General features: G+C 52.6%; 6 protein-coding genes across 6 annotated transcripts; 2 read left to right on the forward strand and 4 right to left on the reverse strand.

Annotated features, from left to right (window-relative positions):
* Positions 1-229: 229 nt before the first annotated feature.
* VTN49DRAFT_7448 (uncharacterized protein) lies at positions 230-2,307 on the forward strand (the record flags this gene model as incomplete). The annotated part of the gene is made up of 4 exons (XM_069415718.1): positions 230-828; positions 887-1,390; positions 1,450-1,926; positions 1,995-2,307. The coding sequence occupies 4 exons, from the start codon at positions 230-232 to the stop codon at positions 2,305-2,307; spliced, it is 1,893 nt and encodes a 630-aa protein (XP_069271809.1).
* A 117-nt stretch (positions 2,308-2,424) lies between these two features.
* VTN49DRAFT_7449 (uncharacterized protein) lies at positions 2,425-2,724 on the reverse strand (the record flags this gene model as incomplete). The annotated part of the gene is made up of 2 exons (XM_069415719.1): positions 2,425-2,635; positions 2,708-2,724. 2 exons carry the CDS (start codon positions 2,722-2,724, stop codon positions 2,425-2,427), a joined length of 228 nt encoding a protein of 75 aa, XP_069271810.1.
* A 189-nt stretch (positions 2,725-2,913) lies between these two features.
* VTN49DRAFT_7450 (uncharacterized protein) lies at positions 2,914-4,371 on the reverse strand (the record flags this gene model as incomplete). The annotated part of the gene is made up of 1 exon (XM_069415721.1): positions 2,914-4,371. The coding sequence occupies one exon, from the start codon at positions 4,369-4,371 to the stop codon at positions 2,914-2,916; it is 1,458 nt and encodes a 485-aa protein (XP_069271811.1).
* A 1,054-nt stretch (positions 4,372-5,425) lies between these two features.
* VTN49DRAFT_7451 (uncharacterized protein) lies at positions 5,426-6,460 on the forward strand (the record flags this gene model as incomplete). The annotated part of the gene is made up of 2 exons (XM_069415722.1): positions 5,426-5,833; positions 5,885-6,460. 2 exons carry the CDS (start codon positions 5,426-5,428, stop codon positions 6,458-6,460), a joined length of 984 nt encoding a protein of 327 aa, XP_069271812.1.
* A 2,161-nt stretch (positions 6,461-8,621) lies between these two features.
* VTN49DRAFT_7452 (uncharacterized protein) lies at positions 8,622-10,568 on the reverse strand (the record flags this gene model as incomplete). Its single annotated transcript, XM_069415723.1, has 3 exons — positions 8,622-9,976; positions 10,038-10,405; positions 10,519-10,568. 3 exons carry the CDS (start codon positions 10,566-10,568, stop codon positions 8,622-8,624), a joined length of 1,773 nt encoding a protein of 590 aa, XP_069271813.1.
* Positions 10,569-11,674: 1,106 nt separating this feature from the next.
* On the reverse strand, positions 11,675-12,492 carry VTN49DRAFT_7453 (uncharacterized protein; the record flags this gene model as incomplete). Its single annotated transcript, XM_069415724.1, has 2 exons — positions 11,675-12,145; positions 12,211-12,492. 2 exons carry the CDS (start codon positions 12,490-12,492, stop codon positions 11,675-11,677), a joined length of 753 nt encoding a protein of 250 aa, XP_069271814.1.
* Between the last annotated feature and the right edge of the window lie 42 nt (positions 12,493-12,534).

Here is a 12,534-nt window from a genome sequence, read left to right on the forward strand (position 1 = left end):
GTCAATCCGTCTTATTTCCCAATTTTCGTGCTTAAGTCGCATCTTCCGGCCTGATTCTCCGCCGCCGAACGCCGGTGATCATTCTTCGTGCCGGCTTGGCCTTTTGTCAGGCCCCCAGATCCCTCCCGTGTTTCACCATATATTGGGTCTCTCCTGGGGCTTCCCCTGAAGAACTTCCCGAATCAACTCGCCTTCTCCAGCCGCAACCACCACACAGGCAGAAGGCACCATGAATCCCAATAACAACAACAATAATAATCGGCTGCACTTGAATTTCGGATACAACGACCGAAACTACAACCCGGCTAACAACAACCACGTGTTTCCCACCACGCCCTCAGCCTTCCCGCAGCCCCTCTACCAAGGCCAGGACTACATGGACGCCCACGCCGCGCAGAACCAGGCCTACGGACAGAACTATTACTACTTGCAACAACAGCAACAGGCCCATTATGCCGCCCAACAGCAGCAGTATGCACAGCATCATCAAATGCCGCAGTCGCCGTACGGGAACCGCGTCCCCTACAACCACCACGAGGCCACCAATGGCCTCATTCAACAGTTCTCAAACCAAGATCTGAGCGCATCGCCAGCGTTGTCCCCTCGGACGGCATCCCCTGCGCAGCGGCCGCGCACGGCGGGGTCTAACAACCCGCAGCAGCAACAGCAACAGGTGCCTTTGCGTCCCAAGCCGGGTGAGGAGGAAGAGCTTCCACGGTACCCGGAGAAATACTCGGATAACGTGCGCACGCGCGGAAAAGTGGCCAAGGAGCTGGTCAATGTGTTCTTCCAGGAGAACATCGAGCGTGCCCGGGAGCGCAACATGCGGTACGTGTGATAGAGATTCCTGCTCGAATAGAGAGCAGTGTACTGACAAACATTCTAGCTCAGCAAACCTGGACAAGCTGTTGCAGAGCAACAGCATGCCACTTGAGAAGAAACGTCAGGAGGCGGAGTCCCTGGCCAAGAAGGAATCCAACTTCTTGCGCTTCCTGCGGACCAAGGAGACCCCGGCCAACTTCCAGACGATCAAGGTCATTGGCAAGGGTGCCTTTGGCGAGGTCCGGCTGGTGCAGCGGAAGAGCGACGGCAAAATCTACGCTCTGAAGTCGCTGATCAAGTCGGAGATGTTCAAGAGGGACCAGCTGGCCCACGTGCGTGCGGAGCGAGATATCTTGGCAGACCACAAGGACAACCCGTGGCTGGTGAAGCTGCACGCATCGTTCCAGGACAGTGCATACCTCTACCTGCTGATGGAGTTCTTGCCAGGTGGAGATCTGATGACTATGCTCATTAAGTACGAGATCTTCTCCGAGGACATTACACGGTTCTACATGGCAGAGCTCGTCATGGCCATCGAGGCGGTGCACAAACTTGGATTCCTTCATCGGTATGCTATATGATAAAGTCCTGAGTCAAAAGCGGGGAATGATTGCTGACTCTATCCAGGGACATCAAACCCGACAACATCCTGCTCGACCGAGGCGGGCACGTCAAGCTGACAGACTTTGGCCTGTCAACGGGCGGCAAGAAACAACACGACAACGCGTACTACCAGAACCTGCTCAAGAACTCGGCGTCCAAGGACAAGAACCGCATGTCTGGGTTCTTCTCCGACACGATCAACTTGACGGTCTCAAACCGCAGCCAGATCAACACGTGGCGAAAGTCGCGGCGGGCAATGGCGTACTCGACCGTGGGTACACCAGACTACATCGCACCCGAAATCTTCAACGGGCAAGGGTACACCTACCTGTGCGACTGGTGGTCCGTCGGCGCCATCATGTTCGAATGCCTTGTCGGCTGGCCACCGTTCTGCGCCGAGGAAACCACTGACACGTACCGCAAGATCATCAACTGGCGGGAATGCCTGTACTTCCCGGAGGAGGTGGTCTTGTCTCGGGAGGCAGAGAATTTGATCCGAAGGTAAGCCCTCCCCCTCCCCTCTCTTCACCCCTCAAGTTACCCTTCCTCACTAACATGATGAACAATAGCTTCCTCTGCGACGCCGAACACCGCATCGGCAACGAAGGCGGCCAACACGGCGGCGCGCAGCAGATCAAGAACCACCCCTTCTTCCGCGGCGTGGTCTGGGACCAGCTGCGGAAGATCCGCGCCCCTTTCGAGCCACGCCTCACCTCCAACGTCGACGTCTCGTACTTCCCTGTCGACGAGATCCCGCAGGAGGATACCAGTGCCCACCACCGCGCCCAGGCCCGCGCCTTGCCCGAGGAGCAAGAGGCCGAGATGAGCCTGCCGTTTATCGGGTACACCTACAAGGCATTTAATGCGTTCCAGGGGAACTAGGCTAGAGATGTTAACTTTTTCTTTTATTTTGCTTGTCTTCTCGGATGTTTGTTCATGTTTCGTGTTGATATCCGAGTTTTTCTTATTTTTTTCTGAGGAGTGAGATTCGTCTGGTACTTATATTTGTTTCTTTTTCAACACGATGAGAGCAACGGTCTCTGTTTGAGTTCTTTTCGAATCCGCTTCTCTTGCTGAATTGTCAAGCGAGAGAAAAGATGAGGAGCATGGTGGTTGTTGTTTGTTTCGGGTCGCCGAGATCACCGAAGCCTTTGTTTTACATTCTTCTGTGCGCGCGCGGATTTGATTCGAGTGTTCCTCCTCAATGCATCTTCCCGAAAGAACGAGTTTTTATATATATAGGCCATCGCCGGAGAATACAAATCGACATGGATGAAAGTACTTCGCTGTGTGTGGCATAGCGCCATCTCAATCTGTCATTAACAATGCAAAATCTCACGTCTGACTTTAAAACACAAGCCCGACAAAAACCCAGTAAGAATAGTTCTCAGCCAACAGCCATAAAATCAAACAGGATATCATGCAACAAAAAAACACCAAGTAATAATGTCTAACCATGCAAAACCAGAGAAACCGCTCGCAAGACGCTCATTCCACAGCAGCGGTGACATCGCCGTCGCCGTGTAGAACCGGATTGATCTTGTCATTCCACTTGAATTTGAATTCCTTGCCCAGCTCCTTGCGGACGGCGGCCTTAACCGCTTCCAGGACATTGTCGAATACGCCAAAGCTGGCCGGGTTGTGCGGGTCGTTCCCTTCGCCCTTGAACACACCCGTTCGCACGAGACACGTGTTCCAGCCATACATGTTGCCGCCGATGATGTCCGAGGCTGGATTGTCGCCGATCATGTAGATGTTTTGCGGGATTCTGTTTTCATTGTGGATCTCCTCCATCCACGCCTTGAGCACCTCGTCTGCATACTTGTACGTGGCCAGTTCCGGCTTGCCGTAGACCACCCGCTCAAGGTCGACTCCCGTCAGAGCCTTGTACTGCGCTTCAATGGCAATGCGGAAAGCGCCCTGCGTCAGACGAGGAGGGCCCTTGTGATCCGTCGGGAAGTGAAGATCACCCTGCGAGAAGTAGATGGGGATGCGGCTGGCAACGGGGTCCTTGGCCCGCGTCAGCAGCCGGCCATTTTCGGACAGAAGCAGGTCAATGATAAGCTGCATATCCGTGGCGTAATCACGCGAGTCGGCAAAGACGAGGATGGCGTCAAACTTTATTTTGGAGAAATCCCGGGGACGAGCCTGAGCACGCTCTTCGGGCGTGAAGTTTCTCCAGGGCGAGATCGTGGGATCCCAAGCCAAGATGTCCTTCGGGTGGACGACATTCTTAAAGCCGTAGCTCTCGGCACAGTCACGGACCTTGAAGCCCTCTCCACCGAGAACGAGAACCGTCTCGTAGTACTCGGCCAGGGCTTGCATTGGCGTGTGGGATTGAATGAATTGGTTCGTGGAGATGGGAACGCCCAAGATGTTGGAGAGTTGCGCACAGCGCTCCTCCTCGGTCTTGCCGCCACCGTTGGTCAGCAGGATGTATGGGATCTTGATACCAAGCTCGTTGTCGCCGTTCAGCATTTTGAGGGCCTCGGCAGCCTCCGGAATTAGTTCATTGCCATGGGCCAGAACTCCATCAATGTCAAAGGCAAAAGCCATGTTCTTCGCCGCCTGGACCTTCTCCTTGGCCATGTCCTGCACCTGGGAAGCTAAGATGTCGCGGGTCACCGAGGCCGAGAGGGTTCTCCCATCCTCCGCAGTGTAGACGGACGACAGCCGGGACCTGCGCGGCGAGCGCGGGATGGGCAGCGAGGTGCCAAATGAATTCCGCGAGGGGCGTCTCTCTTTCATGGATGGTGACAAACTCAGGTTGTGCATGAACTGGGCGGCATCGCTGATCTGACTCCGGGTGGCCGGCACTTCGACCACCTCGCTCTCTCGGCGCTCGCGCGAGGCATCGCCGGGAATGGGGATCGCACCCCCGGCCACGCTGGGACGCGTGTCATGGGGAGAGCGGTCGCGATGCGAGCTGTCGTGCGAGCCTGTCATGGTGGTGGATTCGATATGAAACGAAGATGAGATGAATAAATCAAAGTTGCAGATAGCCAGGCGAAGTAATTATACAAGTCTTAAGCTCCAGCACGACTGAATATCGAGGGAATCAGTCGCACGGGCTGGTCAGGAAGTGATGAGGTCAGAATGAAGAACGTCTCCGTTCTGGGCTTTTAAAGTAGTCCATGCCAGCCATGGCAGGTGCCTTCTTTCCCGATTTCCCTTGAAAAACCAAAAGAGTCGGTCTGGAACGGAAGGTCCACAAGGACGAGTGCTCCTTCCCGGAGAGTATACCTATGCGGGTTGATTGCCGGTCCATGGCGACTTGTTGCGTTGTGATTGCTGTTTTTAGAGAGAATGACGGAGACCGCGGGAGATTATCCCAGGATTCCCAGCCAAGTCCCTGCATGAACCGCGGTTTGGCGTATCTGCAGGCCCACAGGTTGATAAAGATTTAACCCAATCAACGGCTCGGATGTGGTCCCATGGCCCGTATATGCCTTAGCCAAGCTCAGATCGACAAATGGCCATGTGTGGTTTGACTGGGGCGTGCCGAACCTTCAAGCGGGTCAAGTGGAGCAATGTGATGTCATTGCTCTTGGCATTCTGGAGCGCCTGTCAGAGGGAAAGTACGATGTCCACTGCACTTTCCCTCGCTGGAGACTTTGGAAGCAGCAAGAGGGTCAAAGAGGGTCAAGAGGGTCCGGTCGAAAATCAGAATTTTTTTTTTTGCTGAGAATCAGAGTTTTCTTCTTCGGTGGCTCCGGATCACATCATAGGCGCAGTGACCGAAAAGATCTGCAGTGAACAGGGCCACACAGGGGTCCAGCAATGACGAAATTCATACAACAGCAGACTCCATCGACGGGCCGAGGGAATAATGAATGCGAGAAAAAAAATCTGATGCAGAGGATCGGCAGTGTAATAATAATGAGGATTGCTAGGAACTCAATTGCTTGACCTCAAGGCCAAGGTTGAATTTCAATCCATTGTACATAGGACTCATTGCTCGATCCAGTTGATTGCAAAGTATTCTTATTCTCGGACAAAAATGTCCAAAGGACAGTGTTTCACTCTGAGCAATGGCGTCAAGATCCCCGCCCTAGGGTTTGGCACCTTCTCCAACGAGGGTCGCAAGGGCGACACTTACAAGGCCGTCTTGCACGCCCTGCGCACCGGCTACCGGCACTTAGATTGCGCCTGGTTCTACAAGAACGAGGACGAAGTTGGCGATGCCATTGCCGAGTTTCTCCGGGAGAATCCGTCCGTCAAGCGGGAAGATTTGTTCATCACCACAAAGGTGTGGAACCATCTGCACCGCTACGAGGACGTGCTCTGGTCGTTGGAGGATTCCCTCAAGAAACTCAAGTTGACCTACGTGGATTTGTATCTGATCCATTGGCCGATTGCCGCAGAGAAGGAATCGCAGGAACAGCCCAAGATTGGGCCGGACGGCAAGGTATTAAAAAAAAAATTTCCTCAGCGGGAGTAATACTGACAAATGATGCAGTACGTGATCATCAAAGACCTCACCGAGAATCCCGAACCGACATGGCGAGCAATGGAAAAGGTCTATGAGGAGGGCATGGCCCGAGCGATTGGCGTGTCCAATTGGACCATCAAGGGCCTGGAGCAACTGCTCTCCTTTGCCAAAGTGAAGCCGCATGTGAATCAGATCGAGATTCACCCGTTCCTGCCCAACAACGATCTGGTCCTGTACTGCTTCGAGAAGGGCATTCTTCCCGAGGCCTACTCGCCGTTGGGTTCGCAGAATCAGGTGCCCACGACGGGCGAGAAGGTGTCGGAGAACAAAACCTTGCAGGACATTGCGCAAAGCCGGGGCTACACCATTGCTCAGGTGCTGATCGCATGGGGCCTGCGCCGCGGATACGTCGTACTCCCCAAGAGCTCGACGCCATCGCGCATCGAGTCCAACTTCCAAATCGTCGATCTGTCGGATGAGGACTTTGACGCCGTCAATGCCGTGGCCGAGGGGCGTCATTTCCGATTTGTCAACATGAAAGACACATTTGGATACGATGTGTGGCCGGAAGAGGCCAAGGCTGCTATTTCTGCTTCAGTGTGAGATTGCTGGTTCTGTCTTCGATTGCAGTGAGCGGCTCTTGGTGTGGGGAGTAGCTGAGGAGAAACGACATATACTCATTTGTGTTATCCAATCGGTATTTTGATTTATCAAAAGAGGAACAATGGAGTCAACTGCCTAATATCATCAATGTCATGTCATGTATTTGATCATTTCATTATTGGTGCCCCAGTAACAATCATAATGTATCCTCTGAATTCTGCCGTCGACTCCCACTGGGTTGTATGGCCGCCTTGTTCATGAGCTGTGCCCTCTCCATCATCATGAGATCTCATGCCTTCTTAAGTGATTTCCTCTCTCAGCATGTACGGTATAGCCGGTCAGTTTCTTCCCCTGAGATGTCTCAGGCATATAGATGTAGGAAGCCGTTCCTCACCATCGGTGGAACAGTCTCAGAAGAGTTAAATCGCCAAACACCTTCCAACGCTGTTGGATATACAATGGATTATTCGCCACGGAAAACCGTTGGTCGCGAACCTCGACGATGTTCTATTACCAGGGACGTCTCGTCAGACAAAGTCACATTCTTTCAATGTTGATTTCTTTTACGCGACCAAAACAAAGCATGATTTCTCGTTCTTCCTGACTACTTAAATGAAGCAATAGGAGGAATGGGACCTCGAGTCCCGTCTCAGTTCTCTTTCTTCCTCATCTCCCTCCAGTCCTGTCCCAATAGAGCGAAAGGTTGTCTTGCTCCTCTGACCTTCTCATGCACGTATCTCGCTTGATCTTGGTGGTCCTTCACTAATGAGAACATGTCACACCGTGGAGCGGCCCCGTCCTGAGTGGCCTGGAAACTGACTAGGTACTCTTGTCGCGAATCATTCTCGGACCGATCTCTTGGGCAGCAATTTCCGCATGATCCGCTAGGCCAAAGTGGGTAGCGTTGAGTGCCGAGAGGAGAACAATATCCGGCGGAACTCTCGCCACAGAGGCTCCAAACATTCAAGTTCGGGGGCAAATCTTTATAGAACGAGCTGTAATTTGTCATTTTCAACAACATATCCTTATGCGTAGGCGACGGTTTTCATGAGCGCTGGCGCGTCACTTTACCAAATCACAAGCGAGTTGGGGGTCAGCTTGGACCATCATATGTGGCTTGTCACTTCTCATGAACCCATTGCAACATTGGCTGTTGTTTCACGGATGGAATTTCTTAACAAATCACAGTTTTAGCACGTTGGAGTATCAACGTAGGGTAATGTTGTTGAGACACAATCATTATGGCCAAGCAGATATAGTTACGTACCTAATTCTGGCTCATTCCTCGTCCGTCCTCGTGCAATCAGGGCAAATCTCTGTTGTTTTTATCAACGGCTCAGTGTGCACAGAAAGCCACCTGGCATCATCCTCCAGTTTTACTTGAGCTAACAGTTCATTGAAATGTCACACCTCCTTCGGAGTAGGAACAGCATCTCCAAGTCATTTCAGATGATTCTGTTTGCTTCAGTATTATACTTGTGGTTGGAAGAATACGTTGTTACTTGGTGAGTTGACATCCTCTTGGGGGGAAGTGAATTGCTTTTCGAGTTGACAGTCCACAGACAGGAAGGTGCAACTGTGAAGCCTTGAGAGCGGAGATGGTTTCCTCTTGCCACTCAAGGTACGAACTCAGGGACAGCATCAGGTGGGCAAAAGCCTTCCAGCATCCAACAAAGGCAACGACAGCTCAGGAGATCGGTGATTTTGCGATCTCCGCGAGAGAGATATCTGAAGCCCAGGAGCCGCATTGGAAGAGACTGGCGAAAGAAGATCATTGAAGAATATGTATCCAAGATGATCGCCGAAGAATTGCCGCTAGAGGTTAGTCAGATGTCATGCAGGAAGCCGGAAGCCGTTCATTTCAGGGCAAGCACAACTCGCGCATCTCATCAGTTTCCGAAGTCGATTGCTGAGCGCTACTTAGTCACGTGGATGCATTGGAGGATGTCAGGCAGTAAAGTAGAAAGAACGGAGTATGCCGACCCGATAGACAAATGGCACACTCTACGCATTTAACAGTAGCACACCGGAAATGCGAACAAAAACCTGTGCTCTTTGCATTAAAATGGAGAAGACCGGGGTATCAACAACCTCAAACAAGTATAACTCTCTCAAAGCGCAAACAACAACTGAAGGAACCAATAACGCCCATGTCGAAATTTCACCTTCCAATCCGTTTAGCACGGACCTTCCTGACCATCGGTGTTGACCCCGCCGGCGCTGCCGACATCACTAATTTCGACCTAGAAGCGGCCTTGGTGAGAACCGACTGATCCTGACTCTTAGCTTTTGTAGATGTTCCGCTCTTCTTGCTATTGCCGGACCTGGGCGGAGACGACGAGGATGCGCTCGTCGTTCCGGGTTTTCTCGCGCTGGGTTTTGCTGGTGGTCGTGCGAGCCCCGCACCGGGAGACTTTGGAGTGAGCTTCTTGCGCTGAGAAGGGACCGGTGTGCCAGGCGCCTTCAGCTTGGATGCCGCCGCCATTTGCCCGCTGAGCGGCGGCATTGCCTGCGCTCCGAGAAATGACATGAAACGAGTCATTCTGCGGACGGGGGTTGCTGGCCGTTTCTGCTCGTTGTCGGAGTCGTCCTGTAAAGCTAATTTTTTCGAGCTCTTCTTTTTCGACTTGGAGGCGGCGGTGTCATCGTTTTCTTTTTCATTATGGTAGAAATATTCAACAAGCTTGTCATCTTCCTTCCATTTGACCTGCTTGGCCGTGGCACGCTGTCGCGTCGGTGCCGGGTTCTCGTCTGGCGCATCGATCCGGTCGCCTTTCTTTGCAATCACCTGCAACGCCACTTTCGGCGCTTTGGCATCGCCCATGTTGTGTCTAGTGTTGCGCCGTGTTGTTAGGGCGAGCTCTTGCGCCTCCGTGCGCTTTACGAACACAAACTCCTTCCCACTGGCGCGACGCAAGGGAATTTCTTTAGGCACTGCAGGCGTGATTTTTTGCTTGGACGTCTTGAGTCGGTTACTCCGGCGACGGCCGCTGGGAGATGAAGGAGAAGCTTCATCAACTGGCTCGTCTTTTGTAGGTGGCTCTGCGACGTCCTTGAGAGGACTCGCCGCGGAGGATTTCTCTGGAGATTTTTGCGGCGATTTCTGCGGTGTTGGAGAGTTCTTGTCCAGCTCTTCCAGCGCTCGTCGCTTGGGAGTCGCTGGACCTGGCGAATCTACCCCAGCTTTTTTAGCCCGTGCCATGGCCGCCGCTCGCTTAGCTTGCGCGCGGGATAGAAATTCGCTGATAACGGCGGCGTCCTCGCCGTCGAGAGAATTCAGACGTAGAGCCGATCGCACCAGCGAAGGCTCTGAGAGCTTTGGAGCCTCATTGCTGGCAGGTGGGATATCGCGTGTAGACTCTGCGGGGTTATCATCTTCGACGATGTCGAACGCTGCTGTGTTGGCGCCAGACGATGATAGGTTGTTTTCTGACATGCAGATGTCGGCATATTCAACCGGCGTAGAACTAGCCAATGACGGCTCCTCATCGCTAGCAGCGGTAGTGGGATATTTGCCTGAGGTTTGTTTTGGTCAATATGCAAGAACAAGAAGAAAGAAATAATCGTAGACACTCACGTCTTCTTGTGCCTGTCTCCAACACGCGTTTCGTCACTTCATATAACGAGACGCCAAAGTCACCGTCATCTTCGTGGGGCAGGGCCAAACAGCGCCTCTTGACCTCACGCACATAGACAGCCAATGCATGCGCGGCATTAATCTCCTCCGCGAACTCCGTCTCTTTCACCTGTCCTCGAACACGCGCGGTGTAAATACCGCGCGCATCCGGACGCATCTCCAAACTCTGCCGGAACCGCCTCCAGATGGTCTGCGATTTATGGCGCGCACGGAAAGGCTTTGTGGGGACGCGCTCCCAGGCCCGCGGAACAGTCTTTTTCGAGATCGCTTGTGGTGTAAAGTCGATTTGTAGGGACGCGTCGCTGATGCTTTGACGGCGTTCGATAAGGAGTCAGCATTTATCGATTGATGTAAGTGGGATAAGTTGTGGTGAGACGCGACACCATTCATGACCAGAAGACAAGGACCAGAGGTTACTAACCACACTTGCTGGGACTCCTGTGAGGATGTCGCTAATTCACTGTCTGTCATAATTTCTCCGCAGTGAACCGAAAACCGGAGCAGGAGAACGTGCAGCTCAGGAATGTGTCAAAGGAGTACTCCGTCGTTACGCAAATACTGATTCGCGGGACGAGAAATTTTCACAGTTTCCGTCTGGAGTACTCGCAGTTTGTGAGGATTACTGCGCAGTCAAAGAAATTCAAAATTTCACTTGGACGTCGCCGTTCTTGCTGTTTGCTTTGTTGAGGAACTCCGCAGTGAACGGTCTAACAAAAGTAACAGGGGTTCACGCGACCTTGTTTGGGATCGTGTTGTGTCGTTGCTACGCCAACGGGCGGTGGGCATAACACGCGTCCGGAAAACAACGAGCCGCTTGAAGCGTTTAAACACCGAGGTCAACCATCACGGTCGATGGATTTACTCCGAACTGACAGTATCCTAGACGTAGCCAATTCAGGAGATAAAGTGATACATTAGCTATGGAATTTACTGCAATGAAGATTTGGATCGTCTCGAACGCCGTCACGAGAAGCACTTGACAACGACCAGAAACTCGTTGCAGCTCTCCAACCGGCCCATTCGTTTATTCAAAGCTCGATGGAGTGCTTACTACTACAATGGGCAGTGGTGCTCAATCAAATACTCCTTACAAGTGCTCCGTATGCTGTATGCATGCTGCGTCAACATGGCCAGGAAGCCACGCGAGTGACGTGACATCCAATTGAGCGGTAATTGGCCAATGCCATTGCCACATTGACGTATTCATCTTATCAGATCAAAGCTCATCTCTCATGCTGAATTCAATCTGTCGCAAGCCAAGCTCCATACATATTCTCTGTAAAAGTCCCCGACTAGTAAGAACTACAGGTGAACCCGACGGGATATTCAGAGCTCATTAAATCAGATTCATGCAAAGCAGCATCAATTATAACTGCCAGAATCATAAAGGCATCCACATCGACTGGTATCAATAGCTAGCCACTGTGAAGCAGTCAACCAGGAATAGAAAGTGAAATCATGCCCGAAATAACCACCAAATCATCGAAACCCCAATCACCAATTCCAATGCACAATGCGAAAACCCAGACACTCCAGAGCGCCAAACAAATCTAGTAGAGGTAGAGTGTAATAATAAATCAATGATGATTCTGCCTCGATCCCTCCTCAGCAAGTATGCGGTTAATCCCATCCATCACTCGCTGCTGCACCTCATCCGGCGGAACATTGACGTCAATGGTTATGACATCCTTCTCCTGAGACGGGTCCTCGAGGGCCTCCAACTGCGAGTGCACCATGTTGCTGCTCATGTAGTGAGCCTTGCGCTTAGTTAGGCGGTCGACGAGCACAGACTCCTCGGAGCGGAGATAGATGAAGTGCACGCGAGCACTGGGCATGTGGTACGCTGCAACGCGCAGAACGTCCCGGTACTTGCGCTTGAGGGCCGAGCAGGACATGATCACGCCGGCGGGCGGGTTGAATTGATTCTCCTCAGAAGGAGTGAGCGTTTGAAGGGCGGCGTCGCGCAGCGACACCAGCCAGTCCCAGCGGTCGGCGTCGGTGAGGGGTGTTCCCGAGCCCATCTTTTCCTTGTTGGACTGAGAATGGAACTAGTTGCTCCGTTAGTTTTCACTATTTTTTGCCATCTCATGCATCCGGTCCGAACGTAACGTACATCATCGCCTTCCAAGAATGGCAGACCCAAATCCCGGTTTAATCCCTTGCAGACGGTGGTTTTGCCGCATCCGGCCGGGCCAGTGATGATCCAGATATGCTGGCGCCGCTCCGGCGGAACGCAGCATATGCTCGAGTTATTGCTACTCATGGTGGCAGCCGAACTTGTGGGTGACGGCGACGACGAATGATCGCTCTGAGAGGTTCCGTTACAACCGGCGGCGGTACCGTTGACACCGTTGATCGCCGCGGAGGGCTGCTGCGGATGCTCGGTATACAACATGGTCGCGGACTTGACTTGGACTCTTAAACTGTCTGCTCCTTC

This window comes from Thermomyces lanuginosus (assembly GCF_041956635.1).
Source record: "Thermomyces lanuginosus strain ATCC 200065 unplaced genomic scaffold VTN49scaffold_7, whole genome shotgun sequence".
NCBI lineage: Eukaryota > Fungi > Ascomycota > Eurotiomycetes > Eurotiales > Trichocomaceae > Thermomyces > Thermomyces lanuginosus.